This window comes from Alligator mississippiensis, chromosome 13, assembly GCF_030867095.1.
Source record: "Alligator mississippiensis isolate rAllMis1 chromosome 13, rAllMis1, whole genome shotgun sequence".
Classification (NCBI taxonomy): domain Eukaryota; kingdom Metazoa; phylum Chordata; order Crocodylia; family Alligatoridae; genus Alligator; species Alligator mississippiensis.
Genome location: NC_081836.1, coordinates 11,555,146 through 11,583,062, shown reverse-complemented (window position 1 = coordinate 11,583,062; position 27,917 = coordinate 11,555,146). Strand labels below are relative to the sequence as shown.

Genomic DNA, 27,917 nt, shown 5'->3' with positions numbered 1-27,917 from the left:
TCTACTGGTAATTGGCTGAGAAGTCATGTTTTTAACACTTCCCTCCAGTCTTTTAGAGATGAGCTGTTTCTCTCCCTCAACTGCATCCAGTGAGGGGCTGAGACTTAATCAGGGAACATAGTCATTCACTGTTGCGGGGGGTGTCCCTCTGGGATCTAGATACCCCTGTCAGCCCAAGCGAGCAAACTTGTGCTTGGATTTTGGGAAAGGAGGGAATTAATGGTGCATAGAGGTGGGTAAAAACTGTCTCGAGAGAGCAGCTGAGTCTTTGAGCTGAAGGGCCACATGTGGAGCATGTCACTGTCCATGGTCTCCATTGCCCAGAAGCTCAGACCCCCTCCCTACCTGCAGATGGGGTCTGGCAGGAGGAGGGAACAGAAATTGCTCCCCGTTGCAGCTCTGGGGACTGAGAACTTTTTCCTGATGGGAGCTGAGATCTTGGCCTATTTCCCCATTCATCAAATAGTGACAACGTAGGCAGGAGAATCCTTACCTTGCTGAATTAGTTCCTTCCCGAGGCTGTTGTGGGAGAGAGGAGGAGCCCCCAAGTGGGCCTTGTTTCAGGGGAGGAAAGTCCAAGTTCCAGTCATGCTGGCTATTAAGAGAGTAGCTTGGAGCAAAGGACCAAATCTGACGGATTCCCTTGTGATGTGGGGCTTCTCCTAATGTGCGCTTGCAGGTAGGATGGCGGTTGAAGTGGGGCTGCCTGGCTTCACACTGGTGGCTCTGGGTTGTTGCCAAGTTGGGAAAACATAGTCTTGTAAAGGTAACACCTTCCTGCTCACTAGAACCACTCTATTCAGAATGAGATCTGCTGACTTCGCTGAGAAGATTCAGGCCTGTCTCGCTGCTTGTTTCCTTAGCCCCGCAGAGTTAGCATGACAGGAGAGAGCAAGCAGGCTTCTGCCACAGTGTCACTGGCAAGTAGATAGCCCAAATCATCTCCCTTGCAGTGAGAAGGAAAACAGGAGGAACCCAGCTTGACTGAGATCCAGAGCTGAGTCTGTCGTGCTGCCACTTCAGGGCTTGACTTCGCTGCAAAGTGAATTAACCTGCCTGATGTGAGCTGCAAAGCCATCTCCACATTCCTGTGTCCTCACTGGCATATCACTCCCTTTGTAGGGACTCAGTTGAGGGAGGGGGTTGTGCCAGAGGCATGGAGGGGTGTGAAGAAGGGCCCACGTTAGCTTTGCAGTGATGGCACCCCTTAAAAACCACCTTTTTATTTTGCAAACTGAGCACTGGAAGAGTGCTCCATGGAACCATGTAGCCTGAACTGAGTGGCAGCCAGAGAGCTACCTACGCTGGAGGCAGACCCTCAGAGCAGTTTAGCAGACATCAGAAAGATCCCCACATAGCATTCAGGGCTGTAGGAAAGCCCCGAGTGATGGGGGTAAATCAGCCTGTGCCCTAGTTGCACACACCATGCGTGCTGCCTGGAGCCCCTCTGCTGTGAGGCAGAAAGTGGGAGTCCAGGGTATAGTTTGAAATAGAGCTCAGGGAAATGTGTTACGTTTCACTGCAGGGAGCCCAAATTTGCCTCTTGCACATAAGCTAGTGAGGTTTTGAACTAGGGGAGGAGACAGGGCTTCAGCTCCTACTGAGCAGATTAGGCTGCAGTATGTGACCCCATGCTAATGGCTCTGATTGGATTACGATAGAGAATGAGCCTAGCCTTATTATTATACTGTTAGATCATCTGTTTAGCCCTCCCTGCCACCCCCAGGCCAAGCCAGAATTGCTCCCAGTAGGACATTTTGTCCTGTCTAGTTTCCAAGCTCCCAGGTGAAGGGGCCTCCCTCTGGAGAGCTCCTCACGGTGCCATTGGAGTCGGTTCCCTCGGGGTCACTATGAGACCTCAGGGTCGCTATGAGCCTCGCATCCACAGCCCCCTCGTGGCCCTGGGGCCAAGGATGCAGGCGTGGCTCCATGTTAAGAGCTGGAATCCCCCAAGTACAGAATGGTGCATTTGAGTCAAGCCTGTCTCTGCCTGGGATCTAGAGAAAGGTCTGTGGACAGTATAAATCCTTCCTTGCTGTCAGTTTATTCCTACAGGTGGGAGAGCCTTGGACCTGGGGAGTGCAGAGAGAGCACAGGGTAACTACTCAGCAAGCCAGCCAGACCCCCTTGAAAGGGCCTTTTCCAGAGAGGTTTGAGCAGGAGAGCAGTGCGGCCTAGTCTGTGCTGGGTCCAGGACAGCTAAAGTCTTGGGAGGCCTCAGATCAGTCTCTACCACCCGTCAGCTGCTTGTCCATCTCCCTCTTTTCCTGCCCCCATCTCTGGCCTTCCTGCACCCCACTCCCCTGTGCTCTAGCTGCTGCGGCTGACTCTGAACTCGGCCTTGCCTTGGCTTCCACGCTGGCTCAGATCACGCGATCTCTCCCACTGGTTTTGCAGCCGTTTTTGCTGCCAGCGCAGGGCACTGAAAAGTGCTGGCACTGCCAAAAACCCTGTGTGCACTACGACTCCCCAAACATCCCTTTATTTTTATTGTTCTGTTAATTACTGTTTAAACTTTAATAAGTCACTTCGTCAGGAGGGGGGACCTGCAGCGAGGTTTCTGTGCAAACACTGGGCCGGCAGTGACTCTAGTGTAACATAACCCTTTATACAATGTGGGAATGTTTAGACTGTAACAGAAACTTGTTATTTTAATGACAGTTAGAGCAAAAAAAAAGGAGCGAATGAAAGAAGGAAGCAAGTTTGTTGGGGAAACAGCTCGTCTCAATCTCTGTCTGGCCTCTGCTCTCCCAGCTCTAATGCAGCTGGAGTGGATACTTGTGGGCCCTCTTGCTAGAGCAACACGGGTCTTGGGCCCTGAGATTCCCGTGCTGGCTAGCGCATGCCGTCGTTCCAGGCTAATGGGAGGGATGCTGGAAACAATGGCCTGCCATGACTTTGACCTTAAGCAGCAGTAGGCACACAGGCCTGATTCTGGCTTGACCCTACAGTCTGGACCCAGACAGTTTATCTGGTCCCTTCCCCATTGGCATCAACTGTAGTTGCCAGGTTGGATCGCTTCAGTAGTTGGTGCTTCAATCATTGGATCGCTTCTGAGAACCATGTGCTGGCACAAAGCGGATGTATAGGCACAGCCGAGAAGGGTGGCCCTTGCAGCTAGGGGCTGCTCCTTTCTCAGCCTTGTGGTACATGGTGTCCTTTCCTCTCCACACTCCGACATCACTGAGCCTTGCATGCATGCATCATCCCTTTGGGTTCCTAGGCTGGGCATAAGCTCACCCTCCAGCAGGAGATGCTACAGCCTGGGGCACTATAGGAGCACCCAGAGAGGGTGGATGTCCATCGCCCCCTTTGTGGGAGGGAAGGTAGAGGGCAAGGAGCGACATAAGGGATTGGGTTGGTGGTGGTGTCCTCAGTGCTCTGGGGCAGTGGAAGGTGCTTGTGAAGGGGCTAGTGTCCCTGCATGGCAGAGCTGGAGTCACCTCCAGGTTCGGCTCAGTTATATTTAGTGCCCACTGTAGACAGACCATGTAGAGTGATGTACAAGATCTGAAAACCTTCAACTCCTGCTGACCTCCCTGCTTCTAAAGCAAATTCACCACACATTGCAACCTGGGAGCGGAGTGACATGAGGCCAGGGGAAGGGAGAGCTCTCGCTTCACCTTCTGCCGCCCCTTCCTGCTCAGCCGCTCAGTCAGAGTTGACATACTATCACCGGACAGCTGGCAGTGTCAGCTCCATGGGTAGCTTCAAAAGCCAGTGCTCAGGCCAAGAGAGGCTAGAATCACACAGGGGAGAATGGGGGTGAGGCAGGAGGGTAAGAAGAAGGAGGGCATGGGGGTGTAAGCAGGGCATGAAGAGAGTAAGGGGGCAGGGCTGGATGGAGAGGGCATGGACATGAGCAAAGAAGAAGGTGGGAGGAGAAGGAAGCATGAAGGTGAGAGTGGGGACAGAGGAAGAAGGAGGTACATGGGTGAGAGCACAGGGGCAGGAAGGAGCAGTGGTGACATGCAGGGCCCTTGATACCTTCCTGACATGCCAGCTTATGCTGGAAACCCCCCACCCCCCGAGCTCTGCTCCCTGCTCTTGGGGTGTTTTTGGGCAGGGCAGGAGCCTGGCAAGTCATGCAGCACAAGAGACTGGGGGATAAAATCCTGGGCCATGCTGAGCTAGCGTGGAGCTGTATGCACTTTTCCAAACAGGCACGCACATGGGGAAGAAGCTGGAGTGGCTTGCGCTTCCTTGCCTGCTGCCTAGCTTGCATTGGTTATTGATTGGTTGTGCTGGTTTCAGCACTCTGCATTTCCAGGGAGAGCTGCCTGGCCTTTGATTTTATTTGGGTTTGTTTCCTTTTATTTTATTGTAAATTGCATCTCTGCCTTCGTGCGGGTATGCGAGTGTGTGTGCGTGAGCAAGGGAGGCTCCTTGCTTGCGCACATGCTAGCGAGCCAGCCTCTGCACGAGTGTGAGTCTGACCCAGCGCAGGTTTGAGTGGCTGTGTTGATTTGTGCGCAGTTGCAAGCACTTGATTTCTCCAGGCATCTGCAAGCTTAGGAGATGCAGTTGCCCATGGACAGCGTGCATGTCCGTGCAGCAGGAGGGACAGCAATCCCAACCTGAAGCTGAGCAGGGTGCTTCTGGGGTGGTTTGTAGTGAGATTATTAGGGCTCCTGAGTCTAATAAGTTATAACTGAGTAGTGCAGGAGTACAGTCCTTGCAGTGACAGTCACGGCACTCAGATCAAACACAGCTGGCTCCCCCTGCCCCTTGAGATAAATTCACTCATTTGCTATGCTCCAAGGGAAGTGGGCGATCCCCTTGTTAGAGCACTGACCAGTCGGTGACAGTTGTGGAGTGGGGAGCATTGGGCCCATGCTGTTGGGAGCTGTTTCACTGAAAAAGACCCTGCTTGGCAGCATGTTGAAGCAGGTGGAGAACTGCAGACCCCTGGGCTTGGTCCCAGCCTCCCCTCCTCATCTCCAGGGCAAGGGAATCAGTAGCTGGGGGAGCAGCATTTTCTTTCTCTCTGTGATCATGACAAGGTGGCAGTTTTGAAGCCAGGATGCTCCTGTGTCCCACCCTGCTGCACCATCACTTTACCACCAAACCCAGGGTTTGAACATCCCCAGCTCCTTACCTGTTTGCCTAGCCATTGAAGGGGTTTGTGTTACAACTCATCCCTCAGATACCGTCACTTCCCAAGCTGCTGAATGATGCACATCTGCAAAAGGATGCCATGTACCTTGTGGAAAGGGGAGCAGCAGCGATACTTCTGTTTTTTGTCCTGGACAGGGCCAGATTGAAAATAATGCTCTAAAGGGGCATCCAGTGGCTACCAGCACATGAAAACTAGAAATAGGGACCTGTCGGGAGGTATAATGGGCTCCACTGAGATCCTCTGGCAGGCTGAGCTAGCAAAGTGCAGGGCAGGCAAAACAATAGGTATTGCTTGGCTAGAGACTTTAAGACAATCATGCTCCACTACAAACCAATATTGACTGGCCTCTCTGGAGCATCCCTGGGACATGAGACTCACCCAGCAGACCACAACGAACGGTCCAGCGGAGAGCTGCAGCTGCAGGAGCAGCCACAGACTTTCTCCCCCAGCCCTTCTCCTCCGTTCCCCCATGGCCGGTGGGGTCACTTTGGTTGGAGAGCGCGAGCTGCGCTCAAGGATAGAGCCCCCTGGACGGAGCCAAGGAGCCGCTGTATAAAAAACGCTGAGGTTTTCCTTTTCTGTACAGCGCGTTTCCCTAAATTGCCTTTGACTGTGTGCATCGCTAATGAAAGTTTATGCCCTTGTTAGAAGGACAGGCAGGTCTGTTCCAGTTAGGGCTGGGTCTATCCCTCTGCCAACTGCCCTCCCCAGCACACACACACACACACTCTCTCTCTCTCTCCCTCTCTCTCCCTGGTGAATAAGTGGAGGCTGTTATAAAAAAGGGGGGGGTGGGGAGGAGGGGGAAAAAATTTCCATATTTGTGTAAGTTGCTTTAAAAGCATTTTATCATGTCATAAAAAAAAAGGAAAGTACTCTCGGAAATTGATCCTGCACACGAGCCCATTGGACAGAAGGACGTCGGGATGTTAATGGCTATTTTGCTCCAGGGTGGCTTATTAAAAAATTTATACATAAATGCTTAAAATTGCATAAATTATTTAAAAAAAAAACATAGTAAGCAATTTGCAATCCCGATTCACTTTTCCTTTCTTTCCCTCCCCTCTCATCCCTTCCTTTCCATCTTTCTTTTAATTCTTTCTTTCTTTCTTTCTTTCTTTCTTTTTTTCTTTAAAACAAAACAAAACAAAAAAAACAATTCTCCTCTCTCTCTCTCTCTGCTCGCTATGTCCCCTCCCGGTCTGGAAATGTGAGGAGTCCAAAATCCTAAATAAAACCCATGATTCTTTGAGATACCCCACTGCTGCCCAGCAGAGCTGGGAATGGGGGCAACGAAAATAACCCAGCAAAGAAAGAGAGAAGTTTGGATGTGATGAGTGTTCCTCGCAGGCGTGGAATGTCACCCACATATCCTGGAGATTGTACTGGGGAGGTTTATGATGGTTTCCCATTGATTTGTTTCCCCGACGCAGCTGCCGACCTCTATTGAGGGACAAACATAATCAGCACTGACGCAAATTAGATGGTTATTCGTTTTGAAAATTGACAGAAAAACAATAAAAAAGATGAAATGCTCCCAAATCAATAGATATAATGAAATTCAAATAATCCGAGAGATGAGGTCTCCATGGCAACTGATAATGTGGAAAAGAAAACAATTTAATAAAGGACAGACACACTTTGAAAACAGATTGGGCAAAGGGAAGGCGGGGGGGCGAGGGAGGGAGGGAGGGGGGCGAGGGTTGGTTGGTGGTGGGAGGGGGGCAGCAGTGAGGAGGAGGTGGTGGTGGTGGTGGTGGTGGTGGGGAGTGGGGGGGAGCCTGCTGGCTCTCCGGTTGGTTAGCGGTGCTGTAGTGAAGGATCACTGTCCATCCCAAGGACGCTTGCCATAATTAAGAGAGGCTTTCGGTCCAGAAAGTGCAGATTCAGGTTTTAATACACAAAATTATTTCAGGAGCACTGAATCGGAAAGTCGTTTGTTATGACCTTCCTGAGAGGCCTGGAGCAGGGCATGTTGGAGGCGCGGCGGCTGAGCCAGCTGAGTTATGGCATATTTGTGTTTTTATAGTGCGGAGGGGAGGGGGGAAGGGGGGAAGAAGGTTAAACAGTATTTACAGCTCAGTTGTTTTCAGAAAGGAAAGAGAAATAGAGTTCATGAAAAGATGCGAGTGGAAGAGAGAGATTCCCCTGCCCAGCACACGCGCTCCGCTGGGACACTGGCTACAGCAAGCGCTCACTGCCGCTCCTTTTGCCTGAAGGTGTGAAGTGCAGAGGGGCTGCGGGAAAGAGGGGCTCTTAGATGGGCTGGGGAACCCACCTGTCCTGCCGTTCAGTCTGTCTGCGGGGTCCAAATGGGCCCCCACAGCCATCTCCTGAGCTGCCTAAGACGCTGCTCTCAGCTGGCAGTCTTGCACCGGAAGTCTGCATGCGTGTGCAAGTGCATGGGGCTGTGCTGGGGTGCATGCATAGGCGTTGGGTGCACGTGCATGCAAGAGTGTCCTCTGCCCATGTGCGTGTGCACAGGTGCCTCGGGGGATGCTTCAGCGTGCACGTATGTCTGTAGAGGAAAGTGCTTCCAGCACACTGTGCCTACATAGGGGCTCTGTGTGTGGACCTTAACAGGCAGTGGGCATGCATTTGTGCAGGCACAGACATGCACTGGCCTCTGTCTGCGTGCACTTCCACGTGTGCCTCTGCATGTGACAGTGCATCTGCACAACCATGTGCATGCACACGTGTGTGCAACCACAGATGTGCTTGCTACTTGAGTGGACAGCACCAGCACATGGATCCGCTTCAGGGATGGGGGAGATGAGATAAATCCTAATGACCAGAAGGACCATTAGCAGAGGGCAAAGCAGGGCATTAGGCTTGGTGTGAGCATGGCAGGTGCTGGTGCTAGCCCCTACGCAGCCCTGCTCACTGAGGCTTTCTCAGTCACTGCTGGCTCTGACAGGACTGCTGAGTAGGACAGTCCTGGGAATGACCCACTCCATTCGCACCAACAATCAGCTCTCCTCTGGCAGAACTGTTAACCTCTTCCACATGGATAGAACCGATGCACATCCTCTGCTAACCGTGTTGCACAGCACTTAGGGCCCTGCGGTTGTCGTGTGATAAAGGGGTCCTCAGCCTCCCATAGCACCATGTGGTTGGAGCCTGAGAGCTCTGGATATTGCCATGTGTTTGCCGGACTGAGGAGCTTCTAGCCGCACCATGTCAGTACAGGCCTCAGATGCCCCTCCTGTAGCTGGGCACCAGAGCATGTTACCAGCCTACATATGACTCATGCTGCTCCCTGGGATTTCTAGGAAGGATGTAAACACAAGCTGAGCCACCCTGAATGATTTCATCTTCCCACCATCGTGAAGCTCCTGCTGAGACCTTGCTCTAGCCACTGCTGAGCGGGAGGGAATGACACCCTGAATCATTGCCCATTGCATTAGAGAGAAGATATGGGCATAAATAAATGTTGGCCCTCTTCTCACAGATTTCTTAGTGGCTAGTGATGGTGAAAGGAGAAGGCTTGGCAGCCCAGGGTGGGCTCAGGCTTACCCTGTGCTGCCTGTTGACCTGGCTGGAGGGACCCTGCTCTGGAGACCAGTGGGGTGTTATTCCACACGATCCCCTTGCCCATGGCATCTCTGCTGGAAATGATCATGCAGAATCCAGGTAGTGTTGCTCGGTGTGATGACTTTGGGCCTGGTCCAAAGCCCACCCAAGTCAAAAGGTACCTCTTCACTCACTTTCCGTGGTCTGTGGATTAGGCCCTTGATGAAGTAACTCACTTAGCGCAGGTCACTGAGTGAGAACAGCCAGTGTGGCCCAAAGCTCTTCCTCATGGAGCTGGGTCCCAGACCCTCTCAGCCATCTGCTCCCCATCCCAACACTCACAATCAGGGTCAGGCTGGTGTCACTTGGGTTCCTATCTGCCAGGAGCCCCTCACTGGCAGTGCTGGAGGATTGCTAGCCAGGGACAGAAGTGGGGCTGGTGTCTCCATTGCAGTGCCATGAAGCAGAGCTCTCAAGTGCTCCTTGGGCCTGCTCCAAAGAGCTCACTGCACATTCACAGTTGCTCTGCTCCTTCCAAGGCCCTCCCTGTTCCCAGGCAATTCCTAGAGGCCTGGCCAAGCTGGCTCCGACACATGCCGTCCTCCTGCAGACATTTCCTGCTCGGAGCGGGTGCAGGCTCTTGGCCGTCCCAAGCAGGCAGACGTGCAGGTCTTTCCTGTGCCGGGGGAGTCGGCTGCATGGGAGGGAGTGCAGGGGAAGGAAATCCTCTGACTTGGAGGAGGAAAGGGGAGAGGAAACCTGGTTTGTAGTAGAATAGATTGAGGAGCGGTCTGCCAGACGTCTTACCATAGGGTCTCTCATGTATCTTTGGCCAGATGCCTAGTTGGGGTCGTCTGACCCCAGCGCTCTTTCCTGCCCAGGGTAGGGGGTCGAACTCAATGACCTACTGAGGTCCCTTCCGACCCTAGTATCTGTGAATCTATGTATTCACCGCAAGGCTTCCCTGTGCTGCCCTCATGGCCTGTGCATCTTTCTGTTTCTAGGGGCACTTTTGTCCTACCCCAGCCCCTCTGTCTTTATCTGTCTGCTGTTCTCTTTCTCCCACTATTCATTAGGGTGACCCTCCTCATCCCCCTCTGGTTAGGTCAGGCCCCTACATTGGACAGCATTTCTCAAGGATGGTCTCCTGCACTGGCCTCCAGCCAGCCATCCTTATTCCTTTATCCCATTCTGGGCACTTTCCCAGCCTTCCTCCTGGTCTCTTTGGGTCCCCCCCTTCAGTATATGGGGTTACTGATCTGTCACAGCCCCTTGCTCCCTTCACCAGGAAAAAACTGTTCTGTTCCCCGGCTCAGCTTCACTTGCTCTTGTGCTGTCATTGTCTCTTGACATAGCATCCTGAGCCAGGTCCCCACGTGTGCAGAAAGGTGAAGTTAAACGCTGTGATCACATTCAGTTACCCTGACAACATACTGGCTTCCTGGAGAGCTTTCCAGGGGCCACAGTGGCGTGCAGAGACCTAGCCCAACTGAGGCTACTTCTCTGCACTCTCCCTTCCTCTTTTTCTTTCCCCCCTTGTTTTCCTCGCGACCTGTGGGGAGATTGATGGCAAGATTGTGATGTAGATGTTAACAGTTCTGCCTGATTTATAGAGTTACTTAGGCTAAGTGAGGCCACTTAGACTTGTCTGGATAGTAAACCTTTTAACTGGGCTAAAAATAATAATAAATAAATAAAGAAGAGAAAGAAGGGGACCTGGATTGGAAAGGCAGATTCTCCTGACTTCACAGTGAAGGGCAGAAAGAAAGAAAGAAAGAAAGAGACTCCACAAAGGCAGAAAGGGCCTTGGCATCAGTGAAATCCCACTGACCACTTTCCACCTGGAGCTGCTGGGGTGGGAGAGGATTGCCACAGAGGAAGGGAGGAAAGCAACTGAAATAGTAACACAAAGTCAGTGTGCTGGTAGGGAAGGTGGTTCCAGTGCATAAGGGACTCTTGCCATTTCTGAAACTGTCCTGACTCTCTCCCTGCCTAGGTTTTGATTTAATAAGCATCCAGAGACACCCAGCCACCCTCAGGGCCCCATTGCACTGTCCATACACATACTAAGGGAAGGTCTCTGCCCCTAAATGCTCACAGTCCAGTGGGTGGGACAGATCAGGGACAGGAAAAGTAACAGTGGCTCATTTAAGCCAAGCAAGTTGCCCAAGGTGACCCAGCAAGGCAGTGGCAAAGTAGGGAGCAGAGCCCTGGCTTTCTGGTTCCCAGGCCAGTGCCCCAGTCCCTGATTCCACACCCGCGCCCCCCTATTCATCTGGCAGCTTATCCTGTGGGTTAAATGCACGTTGCAAAAAGTGCATCAAATCTCTCTGGCTTCCTGGAAGTTCAGGGCTTGTGCCTTGCAGACTAACATGAAACATGGGGGGGAGCGGGGTGTTCCAGGACAGTATGACAGGCTCATGCATTCAGAGGTGGGCAGAATGGAAGCAGTATCAGGAAGCAGGACTAGACCCTGCTTGGAGCAAAGCTCAGGCAGTGCTGAGAGCAGTTTAATCCTGTCCTAGTACTGACAGATCAGTCACTTTTGGCATGACAAGAGCCAGTAGTGTGGAAGAGGCTTGTGAAGAACTAGCACAAGAACACCCACAGTGAGAGGGGACAAGGCTGGAGAAGTACAGGGGCCCAGCAGCATCCGGAGGGCAGCAGTGTGAGGCGGTCTTTGCAGTATGAGCAAGGAGCCCATGTGCCGTGCATTGGAGGTGTCCATCCTGCTCAGCTGCTTGTCAGCCAGGTTGCCGCTCTCCGAAGGGAGCTCCGCAGGCTCTGAAGGACTCCGCGAAGCAGCCCGTTGCACTGATGCAGCAGGCGTGTCTGTGCTGGGGCTTTGCTGGGGCCAGCTCTCTCCCAGTGTGAGGTCTGCGCTGCCTCTCTCTCCCTGGCCAGTGATATATGGCATAAATTAGGCCTCTGAAGGGGGATACTGCATCCTTAAGAAGAAATATGTCCTCATTTTTCTTAAACACCGTTTGCACTGAGTGAAATGTTTAGAAGGGACGCTGAGGGATAACTTTATTTCTTACTAGGGAGTTCAGAGCCGTTCCGTTAAACCCATAAAACACCGGGAGTAGGGAAGCTGACAGCCTGCCCGTGCATTAGAAAAGCCATTACTCATTCAGGGGAAACTCGCCCCCTGATGAAGCCTCACACTTACCACCGGGGCAGTTCCAGGGTGGGGGCCAGCCTCTTCCTCTCTGCTGCCCGGGGGATCAGTGGGACACTAGGATGCAGGTGAGGAACGAGTGTTTGCCAATGCTCGTGCTGTATCCGGGCCGTACTGTCCAACTGAGGCTCTTGGCGCACTTTGAAAACGTGGCTGGATTGAGTCATGTGGCTGACGGCATCCTTAGTCTGCTGGTGGGGAAACTAAGGCACAGAGGGTGAAGAGCCCTGTCCAAGGCCAGACAGTGAGAGAGAGCCAGAGATAGAACCCGGGAGTCCTGAATCCCAGTCCCCTGCTTGAATCACTGAAACGCGCTCGCTTCCTAGGCAAGGGGTACAACCTAGGTGTCCTGACTCCTAGCTGCCTGCTTAAATCACAAGGTTGCATTCCCTTCTAGAGCCTGAGATCAAACCCAGGAGTCCTGAGTCCTGGTCCCCTGCTATGATCACGAGGCTGTGCTCCCAGCGTCAAGAATGGAGCCCAGGAGTTTTGCGTCAGGTTGGCTGTTTTCAGCATTAATCCCTTCTTCCTTAAGAAGACGAGACTCCACTAAAAAGTGAGGGCAGGGATCTTGGAGGTGGTTGGTAGAAGATGCCTGACTAGGCTGGTGCTTGATCATATAGTGAGACATGGGTTACAGGTGTTTGTGAGGGGGGTCCTTGGCTGGGAGTCCTCCAGTGCTCAGATGCCCCAGCAATACAGGCTGATGTGGCACCCTGCAGGGCTGGCCCTTCCAAGGGCACAGAGCCACAGGTGTAGGGCTGGAGGCGCATATAGGCCCTGGTGGGGAGAGGGTGGCAGTTCTATTTTATTTTATATTTTTTTTTATTTTGGAGGCCTGGCGCCAAAAGATTTAATATTTGTTTGAAATGAGAAACGGTTCTCAAATGAATTTGGAGAGCCTGGGAATTAATGTCACCCCCCCCCCCCCCCCCCCCCGCACCAGCCTCCCCCCTTTCAATTTCTGAAGCCTGCTGATTTGAATATTTATAAATATCAGTAAATTATTTATTGTAGCAATCTGCTGTGCCATTTCACCAATCGCCGTTAACACTTTAGGTCTCGCTTTTCAGGCGAGCGCAACGGGAGACAGCGGGTGCGGGAAAGAAGGTTCCCTTAGAGCGTGTGGCCCTGGGCAGAGCCAGGTGGTGTGGGTCATGGTGCACGCAGGGTTGGTTTCTGTGCTGTGTGGGACAGGGGAAGGCTTGGGGGTGTGACAGAAAGGGATGGGGACCCTTCTATGTGTGTTATTGGGGAAACGTTGAAGCAGGGGGGTATTGTCAGGGGGTTGGAAAAGGTGTTGCTGTGAAGTGACAGGATAGTTGGGAATGGCATGGATGGGAGGGTAGGAGGAAAAGTTGCCTGGATGGGTGTGTTGTGTTCCCTGTGTCACCCCCAAAAGCCATGCCCAGAAGTACCATGGACACCTCTACCCACAGCTCAGCACTGACCCTGCTCATTTGCTATTTCCATTCCCTGTGGGGGGAAAATATCTCTAGACCTTCCTTCTCCCCAGTTACAAAGTTTATCTAATAAAACACACACCACAAAGCTGATGTGGCTGCGAGAGTAAAGTGAAGAGTTTTTTATTAATGAGCTGGATTGACAGAGGGCCCCTGGCAGACCTCAGGAGGATCCAGTCTGTCAGACTGTCTGGGGCAGTTAACCCCAACATGGTTTGCACCCAAAACCCTCCCATGTCTGGGGCTTTGGAGAGACTCCTCCTATGTCCAGCTGCAAGTACCTTTCTCTGGCCCTGACTCTCACCTCCTCCCAGTCTTCATGCCCATTCCACATATATCCATGCCTGGCCAATGCCCCCATCTATCACCTCTTCACTGCTGCCAGCACATAGGGGTTAAACTCTGCAGTGCAGGAAGGCCTGTGACTCCAAGTTGGGGCAACCTGTGGTCACTGCTCTGTGAACTTGGCCCTGCAGGGCTTGACAAGGAAATAGTGCTTGCCTGTGCCCATCCCATTTTTGCCAGCCTGTGGTGGCTGGCTGAAGTCAAGTTGTCACAGTGGGCAGCAGAAGGGGCAAGCACTGCAGGCTGTAGCACTGATGAACAGGCCAGCAGTGGCAAGGGAAGGCAGTCAACATAGGGCTGAGCTGTAATGACTGCAGGTGAACAACCCTGGGGTGGGGAGCAGAGCAGAGTGCTGTCCCTCGCCCAGCCTTCCAGGGGCTTTTTCCCATTCGCATGGGGGAAGAGCTAGGAGCAGGGAGTGCAGCCAGCAGCGCTACGAAGAGGGCTCTCCATCTGTGATCTCTCCTTCCCTCGCTCTGCATAGCCCGCGGTGTCCCTCTGCCTCCTTTGCTGCCTTGCACGGTGCAGACCCGGAGCCCTTTTGGTCTGATTTCTACACTAAGGGCTTTCCCCAACCTCCCACGTGCACACGCAGGCGGGATCCATGCTCGCAGGGCAGAGGAGACTGTTAAAGAGCCATTGTGAACTCCCCAAGGTCAGGCAGAAGAGACAGCATCCACTAATCCAAGGTCATTTCCTGGGCTAAAAGCAATAAAATGTTTTATTGATAAACTGAAGAGGGGAAAATATACACACTAAATCCGCTCTCACACATCCTGGGGCATGCACGGGCAGCTGCTGCCACCGCCTCAGCCAGGCCCTCCCAGGGAAATGCAGGAACCCTCACCCTGAGGGGCAGCATGAAGCGGGGAGCATGCTGCAAATGGGGCAAGAGGGCTGAGGCACCTTCCCTGCCCCTGCTGAATCCCAGTGGGCAGTGCTATGGGGAAGCTCACTGTGACAGCCCGCACAGGGCACAGACATGGTGTTGCTGTGATGGTTTGGCTGTCTGAAGCAGCTGTCCAGAGCACCAGTGGGAAAAGGCCCTAGCACAAGGCATACAAGCCTCGCACCCGGGGCTTGCTGCCCACCCCGCTCAGGGTTTCTCAGCAGCCTGGAACGTCTCCATTCCCACTCGCACCACAGTGGTTAAAAAAGAAAAGGCCTGTGCTGTGTCCCCCCGCCCCAAATAATGCTGTTAATAATTAATCAAATGAGAGCTCACAGCTCCTGGAAAGCTGGCACTGGGGCCTCCCTCCTGAACGGAGCTGTTCATCTGGGCTTAAAACTCTTCAATAAGAATATGAAAGCTCCATCTGTTCAATGTACGCAGCTCTCTGAAGTGACAGTCCTCAGTCCCTCCTCCAGCAGACCCCCAATCCCCACAGTCAGGGCCCCCCTCCTCAACCTTTCCTATTGCACCTTCCAGCTCCAACCCACCCAGCTGGGGCCCCCCTCCTCAGCTGCTCTCCACCCCATCACCAAGGGCCATTTTCCCATATCCTTCACCCCTGACAGTTCCTCCACCATAGGCAGGCTGTCCTGCCCACACAGCCAGGGGTTCCTCTTCTGATCCCCCTCCCTCCACAACCACATGCACCACATGGCCACACACCCCTCAATATCTCCCAACACAACTACAACCCACTTCTCTCTCAGCCAGGACCTTCCAGCACAGCTAGAAATACCCCCACACCCTTCTCCTCTGTAGTCCATCTACCCACATACAAGCTTGGAGCTGCTGCTTCTCTCTCCAGCCCAATTTTTCCCCCTTCAGTCCCCTCTTCCCCACTTCAGTCCCTCCTCCAGACTCACTTTATTCCCCCTGTGCAGCCACAGCCTACATCCTCAGGCAAATGGAGAGCCTCTTCCCTACCCAGCCCCTCCTTTTACACCCACATCCCCTGTTTGACATATCCATCCCCCCCACGCACACCCGCACACCCACATAAGGTCCTCTTTTTTTCTCTCTGTCACTGGTGTGAGCCAAGAGAAACTCCAATGAGCACCCAGAGTTAAATGCAGGGGGAGCAGAGAACCCATTCCAAGAAGAGACGGGGCATTGCTGTGCAGAGGTGGGAGCACGTGTTCAAATCTGCACCAGCAAAGGTGGGAGAGAAGCAGAGGCTTGATTACAGCCATCCTGACAGAAGAGGCTTCAGCTATGAGTTCCCAAGCTACCTCCTCACTCAGACTTCCCTACATCTCCCTCCATTCAAGCTGGAATTACTTTTTCTCTCCCCCAGCTTTTAGCACTTTAGCTGAAAGCAAAGTGCTAGTTCCTCTGCTATCTTGCTCTGTGTAAGTTTTGTTTGGCTAGCGGCAAGCGAGACTAGGGGGCATCTGGCCTCCAAGGCCCCTGGGCTTGGGGCTTGCACATAGGATGCCTGCCATGGATTTGGCAGTATCTGAAGCCCCAGAGTGATGAGTCTGAGAGGCAGGATACTTGCTGATGGTATACTTGAATTAGGCTTGGGGGTTGGATGTGTCCTGAAAATATTTGGGTCTCAGTGCCCTGTTGCAGTCTGGCTGGGGATTTTACCTGCTCTGTGAAGCTGGATTTACCTACAGGAGATTATTCAGGGGATCCTTTCTCTCTCACCACGTTCCTGCCCCTCAGAGATGAGGTGGAGCCAACCAAGTGCTGTCTGAGCACTCAGCAGCACAGTCCTACCTTGCCTTCTGCCCTTATGAGCTAGGAGCCCTTGTGGGTTTGGAGGATTGACCATCAGGTGTTCATCACATGGCCATGTTGGGGGAGAGTGGGGGAGCATGCTTGGGGCTGGAGGTGGTGGACTGCAGGCTGGGGATAGTGGAAAGGGAGGGACTGAGAATGGGGACTACAGATATAGGGCTGCTTGCTGGCAAGAAGGACAGGCTAATGGATGTTGGACAGTTATAGTGCAAAGGGCAATGAACTTGAGAGCAGGTTCTGCCCCCCCTCCTTGGTGCTACCCCCAGCTGCACCCATTCTGTCCAGGAGAGGACCCTGGTGTGGTGCTAGAGGAGGACTAGATGCAAGCCAGGAGGTGGCTGCAGCTCTGCCCCAGGGGTGGGGGCACATGTATAAACTCTCTCTAGTATTGTTTTCAGAGGAAGTGCTCAGTGTAAATAGAGCATGTGGGAGAGTTTGTCCTGGGCAGAGATGAAAAGTCCCTATGACAGGCCCGGGTTATAAACGGCTTCCTCAGATTGATGTGAAATCAAAACATTTCTGTTTGGGAGAAGAAAATGCAGGGGGATGTTTATTTAGCCCAGAATCTTTAAACAGTGCAGTGGTGGCAGAGGGTGATGCTGGGTGAGGGGTTGAATTGGGGGGAGGGAGGGAAGACTGCTTTGCTCTCAGAGGTCCCCCCACCCCTTGTGCAGAAGAGACTTGAGGCTCCTTTGCTCAGCAGCTCAATTCCGCCCCCTTTGCTGGACTGAAGGGAATACAGGGGCTCTGGCACCCAGCGGGTTGGAGCATCCCTTTGTGGGTAGATGACTAAGGAAATGCACTTTCTGGTTCCTAGAAAAGAGGTCTGGGTGGCAGGGAAGGGAGCAAAGACACTCATGCAGAGCTCTTAAGCCAAGACTGGCACAGAGAGGTAAAGTACTTTGCCCATGCCAACAAAGTGAGTCATTGACAAAGTTGGCAATAGTCCTCACGAGTCCTGATTCTCCCTGTCCTCTTCTAGGCCAGATCCTGTGCCAAGTCCTGGTGCCCAGGCTCCTGCTCTGGCTGCCAGATGCCATGTGGACTCAGACAGTGCGCCAGCAACATTCATACTGAACAGTGTCCCCCTTGGCAAGATGCTGGTGGGGCCTTTTCCAAAACCCCTTTTTTTGGTCAGACACTGGTTTAGGATCAGATTGGGGAAAGCTCTGTTTTGACTTGAAAAATTCTGGGAAAATATCCTAGTTTTGAAAGGAGATTCCTGAACCATGTGTGTGAGTCCTCAGCTTGTCCCAACAAAAGCAGGGGTTAAAGGAGTTAGTCTGAATGAAATATTTGGAAAATATTGACACAAATGGTGTTCATTGCCTTGATCCCGAGTCTATGGGAGCTGCTGCTTCAAGGAAGGAGCCTGTGCTTGGAGCCAGCCCAACCAAAGGAATCCATGTTGCTGCTAATGTGTTGGAGCATCTCCTCCAGCTCTGATGGCCATCCCATTGACCCCAGCCCTCCTCCCTGGCTTTGGCTGCTCACTTGAGTCCCACTTCATACCTGTCCTCATACTTCCTATCCCCTTAGGTGTTTGCTCCCTCTACTTCTCTCTCCATTTAGCTGATCTCACACCTCACTGAGCCCCACCCCAGCCAGCATTGACTGGGCAGTTGCAGTCATTGGGCCATTCTCTCCTCTGCTGCGGTTCCCTGCAGTTATCTCATTGAGTTAGACAATGGCCTCTGGTGCAGGGACTCTCTTACAGTGTGTATATCCAGCACCCAACCCAGTAGAGCCCTGATTGCAGTCAATCTTTGGGACTGCCGTAATAATTAGCAGAGTTCGGAACACGCCAAAGGCACAGGACAAGGAGACAGAGTGGAGACATGACAGTAGGGGTGGGCTGGGACAGGAGCTAATGGGGTTGGGGCACAGATGCTGTACAGGTTGGCAGGGGCAGAGTCGCGGTGGACAAGGGGAAGAGGCGAATGGTCAGGAAAGGAAGACAAGTCGCAGGCTCCCTGGAGCTGCAGCATGCACAGCAAGTGCAACCTCAGGAACGTCTGCTCCTCTCTTCTGTTGAATAAATATTTATATATTCATTTGCTGTCTGGTGTGTGCACTTGGCTGTGCACCTCCCAGCCAGAAGGATGGGACCTGCCTTCACTGAAGGAAGGGGGAAGCTGGCCGCAGAGTGGGCAAAAGCTCCTTCCCCCTCAGCCCCAGGGTTTGGAGCTGCAGCCAAGCTGCCATCCTCCTCCCTTCAGCTGTGCGCTTTTCTGATCTCCTTAGCTAAGCGGGGTTGGACTTCAAGAAAGGGGCCTGCCACAAGAGTGTTGGTGACTCAGAGCTGACCCGTTGCCCCAGCCCAGTGCCGGGACACGCCATGCTGCGGGAGGTGCTCTCCTCACCACCTGCAGTCAGCAAAGCTTTTCTGGCCACTTTCCCAAGCGTATGGGTGTAGCTAAGGTGTCCTGGCCTGGGTCCAGCTGGAGCCAGGAACAGTTTCTGCTGCCTCTAGCTTCCCTCTGTGGTTCCAGTGGTGCATGGGGTCTTTCTCCACTTTCTATTATAAGCACAGGGGAAGGGGAGTAAGCATACAGGTGCTTTTGCATCCCTGGATGTTTCTTGGCTGAGGTTGGCTCTTATTTGCTTGTGTTTGCACACATGTATGACAAAGAAAGTGAAGGAGTACAGGGTGTGAGCGTGCAGTGGGTATATGCAGGGGAGTGTAGAAAGAGGGTGCACATGTCATTATGTAGATGTGTGCATGTCCCCTTTTGTGTCTCGGGAAACAACACCCGCATTTTTCTGCGTGTACCTCTGGTTGCGCATGTGTGTGTATAGGATGAGGTACATTTTAAAAACAGTGTGTACTTGTGGGTGCTATGTGTGTTGCATGTGTGTGAGTGCAGAAAGGTGTGCATGTTGTGTGCAAGAGTGCCCGAGGGGTGTGCATCAGTGCCTCCCTTATGTGAGGGGGTTGACAGGTTTGTCGGGGGTTTATTTTACTTACAGCCTTGACAAGAAAGTGTGTCTGAAGCTGTCAGAAGTTTACGCTAAGCAGCCGCTCTCTGGCTCTCGGACAGCAAGTCTAAAGTTTCAGTCTGTTTGTATTGGGCTGTCATGTTATGGGATTAGGGACTGTCACAATGGCTTCTGCATGCATTGTAGGGGGTCTAATTAATATCATTTTACTCCTGTGTAGCAGGATCTTCAGGGTTGGAGCTGGAGAGGTGTTGGGTGAGCCTCAGTGAGAGGCATTTGGGTGCTCAAAGCACCCGTTCCCATCATTTGAGGCACACAAGGGATGGGTTCCCTCTGCCCTTCCCCTCCGGGCCCCTTTTTCAGCAGGATGTGACATCAAAGAGCACATTGTCCTGGGGTCCCTGACAAGGTGCAGGCTCTTTGTCTGTAGGGAGCCCCTGGTTTGTGTATGCAGAGGCCTTTCCTAGACCACATGTGGCCTCGAGGAGCAGCATGTGCTTGCTGGCCTCAGCAGCCCAAGGGAGCTAGGGTGCATGTGATAATGCCAGACAAAGATGCTGCGGTCAGAGAGAAAAAAGTGATGGGGGACAGAGAGGAGGGACACAGCGAGATGAGAAAGAGCAAGTGACGGTGGATAAAGAGCGTCAGAGGGAAAATAGGGTGGATAAGGGCCACATCAGGGGTCTGGGACAGTGAGAGCACAGCCCCTAGGGTGGAGAGGATGAGGGCAGGTATGGCAGTCCCTGGTTTTGAGGCAGTGCCAGTGACCCCATCCTTAGAGATAGTTAAGGGCAGAAGCAGAAGGAGCGCTCCCTGCGTTGAGAGCGTTAACCCGTGCTGGCCTGGATGCCATCAAAAAACAACAACAAAAAGCAATAACAACAATGCCATCCTTAACTTTCTCTTCACGCAGTTCTCTGCTTTTAATTGGGATTAAATCTTGTTAATAGTCAGTACAATAATTATGCAAGTAACTCTGTAGTGGGGACCGATCAGTTCAAGACATTCTCTGACCTTGAAGTTAAGATCTTTCCTTCCTTCCTTCCTTCCTTTCATCCTTCCCCTCTCTTTCTCTCCCTGCCCCCCCCCCCCAGTAGCTGTGACATATGAATAAACTACATTAAAATAACAAACCCAGACTAATTAGCTGATTGTGCTGGGAAGTGTGCGAACAGAGTTTCCTGTGAGTGTGCGAGAGAGGGCATTACTGACTGGTGCTAATCCAGCACCACCTCCCCCACCCCTTTCTTAGTATGGCACTCAAGCAAACCCACTCCCCAAGGCTCCTGCTCTCCCCCTTTGCTTCAGCATCTGAGTAAATCCCAGTGAGGGAGTCGCTTGCATTCCCTTGGTTAAGAATCAGGATCTTTCTGATAGACACTTAAGGCCTCATTCATGCCAGGGTACTTCTGTTGGCTTCGGTGCAATGGCAACTCCTGCCATCTTGGCTGACATGGGGACAGCAGGTGCTGCTGCCACTGGAGCCAAAGAGCTGAGGCTCCTGCAGCAGGGCCTGTGACAGACCAACATTATGCAGAGGGCAGATAGCCATGGTGGTCTGCATCTCTGCTTTAGTTAGTCTATGAAATGCATTACACACTGACACCAACAGTACTTGGGACGTTCAGGACCTCCCATAAGCAGGTGCCTCTCCACTAAAGTTGCTGGTGTTGTGCCCACGCTCCAGGCCTGTATTCACCAATTTAGACAGGCTTCGCTGCGTGGTGTTGCTGAAATACCGTGGGTGCACTCTGCCTGACACGCCTCAGTCCCAGCTCCTCCTCATGGTGCTGGGTGTGAAGGCAGGTCCTTGCTTCAGAGGGGAGTGCTGGCATGTGGGGGTTGGGGGTCTGGTGTTTGCAAATGTGGGGCATCTTTGAGCTCACACTAATTGTTTCTCCCTTTTTCTCTCCCCCATTCCAGCTGAAAGAACTATATGCACTGACGCAACCTCAGGAAAACCCACGATGGCTGCCAAGCGCAAAGGCGGCCTGAAGCTGAACGCAATCTGTGCCAAGCTCAGCCGCCAGGTGGTCTTTGATCACGGGGGAGCTGAGCAGGCGCGGGCAGACAAGGGTGCCCAGCGTGAGAGCAGCAAAAAGGAAGCCCCCCAGCCTGGGACCAAGGAGGTGGGGTCTGAGTTCTCGGATGGACTCAGCCGTGTGCAGAAGATCGAGGAGGACAAGAGGAGGGAGGTGATTGAGAAGTGGGTGAATGGGGAGTACAATGACGAACTCTTGCTGGGCCGAGTGGAGGGCAAGGAGGGTAAGGGCACTGAGAGCGTGGAGATGCCCCCCGAAGGCGTCTACATGGTCCAGCCTAAGGGCTGCAGTGATGAGGAAGATAACGGGGATGAGGCAGATGCACTGCAGGGCTCCCAGGATGGCAGCTTCCTAGACGACAGGGATTCGGACGGGCCTGCCTCGAAGGATGAGAGTTACCGATCCTCCAGCGGCGAGACGGGCTCCAAGTTGGCTGGAGGAGCTGCCTCAGGTAAGGCATGGTCCCTGCACTCCCCGATCAGGCTATATCCTACCCCATGGACTCCTTTATGCAACTTTCACCTTTTCCGGAGGTCTCAGAGCCCATCCTGCCCTTGTGCCAGTGGTACCAGCAGACTTACCCATGAATTCACACCCTCTCAACTCTGCACGCTCAGCAGTATGTGGCAGCCAGGCCCAGATGAATGCACGAGTGCTCCCGCACGCCCACATGCTGTCTTACACAACGGGGATTAGTCCCAGAAGCAGAGTCAGCTGTGGTATTTGAGAGCTGGGAGGGAAGATGGGAACCCCGCTGGCATTTTGGGGAGCTGGGTGCATAGCTCAGTGATCCTGTACTGCAATCACACCCAGCCAGTTCTGTCAGTGAGGGTGAAATAATGGCGCTCAGATCAGGGCCAGAGAGGGGAGGGCTTCTTCTGCCTCCTCAGCCAGGGCTGGTGCCCAGCAGCAGAGCCCAAGGCACTGGGATGAGGGCATAGGAAGGTCCAGGAAACTGGAGGTGAAGTTACTATAGGATAGGCTGGGAAGCAGAGGAGGAGCCAAGGGTGATGCCTGAATAAGACGGGAAGAGAACAGGTCTAGGATGAGGAAGGCTCACTCTAGGGAAGGCTTTTCACTGAGTAAAGCAGGATCATCATGGGAAAAAAAGGCCCTGGAAATACGGCTAGTGTGACCACAAGCCTGGAGGATAAGGAGGGCTCAAACGTGTGTGTATGAGAGAGAGAGAAAGAAAACTGGCTGTGTCTGGATTTGGGGGTGAAGGCTGCAGATATTTTTAAGTGCACACATGCAAGCAGCATGTGAACTCATGCCAGGGCCATGTCTGCTGTGTGTGTTTGCATGCACACGTGCGCAGCTCAAAGGTGGCTGTCCTGGGTGTAACTCCCAAGCTATTGTTTGTTCTGGTTACCTAAGCTGAGCCAGGTGGATGCAAGAGCCGCGGAGTGGGCAGATTAGCTGGGAGATTGGAGTGTGTGGGAGAGGGCTCCCTGCCTTCCCCTCCAGAGGAGCAGCGCTGCCGTTGGCAGGGTGACAAACACCAGCAGCATCTACTGGGATGCCACAGTCCTTCGCAGCTTTGTTCCTGTCAGCAAACAAGCCCAATTTGTCCTGCCAACACAAACGCTCTCCTTCCTTTCACATGCGTGCATTCTCCTCTTCTTTCATTCATTCCTGTGATCTCTTTATTACTGTGAACATCCCTTTCACGTTTGTTATGCCCATGTGCATAACAGAGGCGTGACACACCACAGAGCCAAATTCTCCCCTCACATTTTCATGGTTACCTCTGCTCAAGAATCAAGGGGATGCTCCCCAGCATGGCTGGATGTCCCCTCTGGGAGATGCTCTGTCCTGTGTCATTACAGGCACACATTCAGGGAACCACCTTGTGACTCAAAGCATTGGTGAATCCCAGAGCCTGAGGTCCCCCTGCACTCTTCTTTTTCTGCCCCAGCTTCTCTCACACCAGTATCTGGATAACAGTTTGGACATGACTCCTCTGAAGGGGTTTCCCCAGAGGCTGGATGTATTTGTCATTTGTGGTGATCTCCTGACATCAAGGAGTGCCCCCCTTGTCAGGCTCGACCCAGTTTGAATTCAGCCAGAGGCTCTGGTGGTTGTGGGTGAGCATTGGGGGAAAAATGCATTCCTTGTTCACCCCAGAAACACTGGTCTCTCCAGATCAACATCACAAGCCCTTTAAGCACAAAGTGTGGACAGTAACTCAATTCCCCGCGTACCACAGTGTCTAGACCTCCCCACGACGTCTACATCTGTCACCTACTTGGGATGAATCTCTTGATGGAAAGGTCTCTTCACCCCACCCCCTCCGATCTCAGCACTTGGCAAATCCATCAAACTTTCCCTCTTTTGTGCGTGCCTGTGCTTTCCTCCTCCTGTTAATAATGCAGCCGAAACTCATCTCCGTCTGTCCGTTCCCCTTCTGGAGAGGCATATTCTCCAGTCTTCACGAGTTCAGTGGCAGCGCACATAATTATGCATATAAGATATAAACAGAGCTGTTTAATTATCCTTCGCCACATCAGTGACAGAGTAATTAACAAACATTGCAAGATCAATGAGGAAAAGTGTGACCTTCAGTTTCCTTTGATAGGAAAGCCCTTGTCGTTCCCAGACACAAGGTGATTGCGCCTGGACTCCGTTCGCAGTTTGTTTAAATTCCCCTCCTCCCCCACACACACCACTTGCAGTTTGGGATGTGGAGAAAAGCAAAAAAGGATTGGAGGGGGGAACCCAATGTAGAAATATGTGGCCAACCTGCGGGGAATCGAAGGGATCCTGTGTCCCCTCTTCAGAACAGAGCTTCTGGCTTCATGTCATTTCATGGCCACATTGTCAAAAATGCATGCCTAATTATTGGAGCAAGTGGGCACAAGGGCATGTGAGAGGGGCAAGAGCATGTATGGTGCCCAGATCACATGGGCTCCCTTAAGGGTTGCACGCGCAAGCAGCTGCACTGGGACAGGGCTTGGGTTTTCTTGCCTCCAGAAGGGCTTAGTGCTGCTTTCCCTACCCTCTTGTCTTCAGCTCTCTCCCCCGTAGATCCTGACCTTGTCCTCAGTAGGCATCATTGGACCCCATGTAACAGGGTGTGTAGCCCTTTGGCACTTCTGTACACCAGGGAGGAGTCTGGTATGACCGTTTCAGAAAAGCCTGGGTGGGCTGGCAAGCTGAGCAGAGGGCCAGGGGCAGGAAAATAGCTACAGGGCTTTGCCAAGTCACCCAGTCAGTGTGGCCTAAGGGGAATCATCTAGAGACCTGATTTTTAAGGTGCCAAGGGTCTGTTGTTCGCCCTGAAGGCGGTAGGAGCTGCAGGTGCTCAATAGCATTGGTGGTCACTGGTCAAGCTCCTTGTCCAGCTGGAAATTCAAGTAAAAAGCAAGAGCCTGACTAAAAGGCAGATGCCGCCTCTAGATTGATCTGCCCCAAGGGAATCAGTGACCCCCAGTCATAGATTTCGTAGACCAGAACAGGCCATTCGCATCACCTGTTTCACCCTCTGCTCCTTCCTCCATCATTCGCTTCCTCAGCTGAGGCCTCCAACAGGTTGGCCCTGCATCTGCCACATTGGTACCCTGACCGCTTGGTGCATTGCAGACCTGTTCTTGTGACTGGGACATGGGGAGAGCTCACTGGAGACTGGCCAGCACATCAGCATTCAGGGCTGGCTTTGCAATACTTCACCCTCAGAAACGAGCTGCAACTCATCCAGGGAGAGCCAGGAGAAGTGGGATCCCCTGCCGAGGGGCAGGCTTGTTCTCTGCTTTGGCCACTCTACAGGGACAGGTGACTAATGAGAGCTGCCCTGGCTGAGTCGGCCCCTGGATGTACCTCCTGCATCTCCCCCTCCGTCGCAGACAGGGAACATGTGCAGGATGTGCAGAGCTGATGTTTTCAGGAGACGGGTGACAGAGCCCGTCACAGACACCCTGCCTCACTCACTCTTGCATGCCGACTAGCTCACGCTCCCCCCTCCCCCCCACACACACACACACTTCTCCCCTCACCCACGCAGCCCCTCCGCACTGTCTCACTAGGCCTACACGTGTATGTCCCTGGGTCGCCCCGCACTGCCCTTTCTCCCTCGCACACACTAACTCACAGAGCAGGAGGGCAGTGGGAATCGCCAAGAGGTTTGTCCTCTCTTGAGCTTCCAAAGTTTCCAGTTTGTATAGATTGTTATTCCTAAGTGAGCCAAGCCTGTGGGAAGGGGAGTGCCTGTTTCTTGGCCCACTCAGGGGCTTCTCCTTCCCTGATTTCCCAGGAGCCTTCCCCACTAGGAAGTGCTTGCACGTGGCCAGAGCCAGTTTCTGGGTTTTTACCCTAAACCCAGCAATCTGCCGTGTTTTCCTGTGCTGCCCAGGCGACAGGCCGAAGCCCCGCGCAGACTGCCCCATCCCCCGGTGGCCAGAGCTCCGCTCTATTCGGGCTGTTTGGCTTTTCCTTCCATATATAGTGTGCTGCTCTGGGCTATTTTTAGCCCCCTCTTTTTTTTTTCTTTTTTTTTTTCCGTGCTCACTCCGGATCCGTTGTGATACGATAGCTGCTCCGAGACGCGCAAATCTCTGCTCTTTGGCAATGCCCACAAATGGAGAGCCATGGCCAGGGGAGAGGGAGCTCTCCTTATCACGCAGAGGGGAGGAAAGAATGCGCTGCAAGAGGAAAGGCACAGCGCGGGAGAGGGAGAGCCTGGGGACAAAGCTGCCCCGCACACACGTGGGCCTGGAAGGAGCACAGCTCAGTGGTGCTGCCCTCTGCGAGGAATCATTTCCCACCTGCTGCCCCGTGTGTTGTACCAGGGTGTGGAGGGGTGAGGCAGGCAGCCCCGAGGGCTGGGATCAAGAGAGGGGAAGCTTTGACCTTTGCCTCTGGTTTGAATGAGGAGCTGCCAGCTCACAGCTGTTGAGTGGCTCACGTGAAACAAGGTGACTGAGTCTCGGCCCTTCTCCCAGTGGGACATGGGCCAAGCTACTGGTGCCACCACTGCAGCTGGCTCCTGCAGGCTTCCTTGTCAGCTGCCTGCAGAGACACCGAGGGGTAGCTGGCATGCGGGGTGAATGCTTTTGGTCTGGAGGAGATGCTGGTAGGCCCAGGGTGAGGGGCATTGGCTGGGCAACATGTAGGGAAGCCAGCCTTGGCTGGCCTCTGGGAGGTCTGGTCTTCCCCACAGCTTTGGGGAGCACTTAGCTGTGCTTGCATGATCATCCAGAACTGACCTAAAGGAGAATCAGGGTGGAGGTCATAGATGATTGAGAGAGAGAGAACAGCCAGTTCGGCTGAAATAGGAGCAGGCTGCAGTGAGTGCTCTCTGGGACCCAAACTCCCCCCGGCTTCATCAAGGCTCAGAAGGGACCCCTCCCCCATCATCCTGTTCCTCCTCGTCCACCCCCCTGCAGCAGCTGGGTCTCACCAGGGCAGGGGCTGAAGCATTTCCAAGCCTAGACTTGCAAATTTGAGAAGCTTAAAGAAAGTCAATCTTGGGGCAGCTTCTCCTGACTCAGTCGTATGGGGAAGTTCCAGGTTTCCCAGGTCTCTCTTCCTTAAGACTTTGTGTGGTTTAATCTCAGCAGGGGCTGGATCAGCCTGGGATTTGCCAGGCTGGCTTGGGATGTGGGCTCAGCAGGGAGTCTCACAGCTTCTACTTGTTATCCTTGTGTTTCAGGCGGGGAACTGAGAGGCATGAGGTCCAGGAAGTGCAAAAAAGGTGGGATCATCTTTCCAGCTCCCCCTTCTTCCTGGGCTTGGGGCAAAGCTTGGGGTGGGCCAGGCTCAGCCTCCTCTCCCATCTCCCACAACTTTGGGATTCCTGGATGTGGGATGAGAACAGAAATGCTACGGTGTGAATAAGTCTCCTTGTGAGCAGAGGAAAGGACCTGCCAGCCCTTACCTTCCAGGGTGGCCCTTAAAGCCAGTGATCGCTTGCTAGTTTAATTTCCTTTCATATCCCCTTTATGGTGCTCTTTCCCCGTGGCTGTTTGGGTTGAGGGGGATGGGATTTCATTGTGCCAGGCCTAGAAGTTCGGGATCTGGGGTAACTAGAGATCATCTTACAGGCCAAAGAGAGATGAAAAGCAGAAGAGGGGAGACAGGGTTAGCAGGACCATGGAAATCTTAGGCTCGGGGGATTTTATGGTATTAATCGCTTTTGTTGGGGCTATAGGGTTACGCTGGAATGGGGGTAGGGAAAGGGAAAGGCATCAAAAGGACAAAAAGCTTGAAAAAAAGAGGAAGCACTTTAATGCCTGGGTGTGCAAAAGTGAAAGGCAATCCCTCTGGTATCCCCAGGCAGTGAGGGCCCTGGGAGGGGGCGCTAATGGGGCCAGGGGAAGTGAGCCCACCCTTCCCAGGAGGAGTCCTAGTTGTCAAACGTGGGCATCTGAGCAGGGTGCTGCTGGCTAGTGCATGGGCATCCTTCTGCCAAAATCACTTCCCTGTTGCACAGCTAGCTGAGGAGTCTCCTGTGAGCCCTGGTAGCTCTGCATCACCTTGCCAGGGGCCCAGCATCTGTAGGTGCAGGGTGTTGGTGCCCAGCTGAGGAAGACTGTGCTGTCCTTTCCTGGATCCTGGCACCATTGGCCTAGCCCTAGATCATCACATCTAGTGCAGCAGATGTCTCCTCCTACCTTTGCTGTGT

At 53.1% G+C, this 27,917-nt stretch overlaps 1 protein-coding gene across 4 annotated transcripts in view; it reads left to right on the top strand.

Annotated features, from left to right (window-relative positions):
- The window catches only part of CASZ1 (castor zinc finger 1), a 104,934-nt gene that overhangs the window by 27,536 nt on the left and 49,481 nt on the right, over positions 1 to 27,917 (top strand). For 3 of the 4 annotated variants that reach the window (XM_059716671.1, XM_059716672.1, XM_059716669.1), the window contains exons 2-3: positions 21,180 to 21,749; positions 26,946 to 26,987. In XM_059716671.1, the coding sequence (XP_059572654.1) occupies positions 21,180 to 21,749; positions 26,946 to 26,987 (612 nt within the window). The remainder of the gene's footprint in view (positions 1 to 21,179; positions 21,750 to 26,945; positions 26,988 to 27,917) is intronic. The other variant, XM_059716670.1, reaches the window with a different exon arrangement.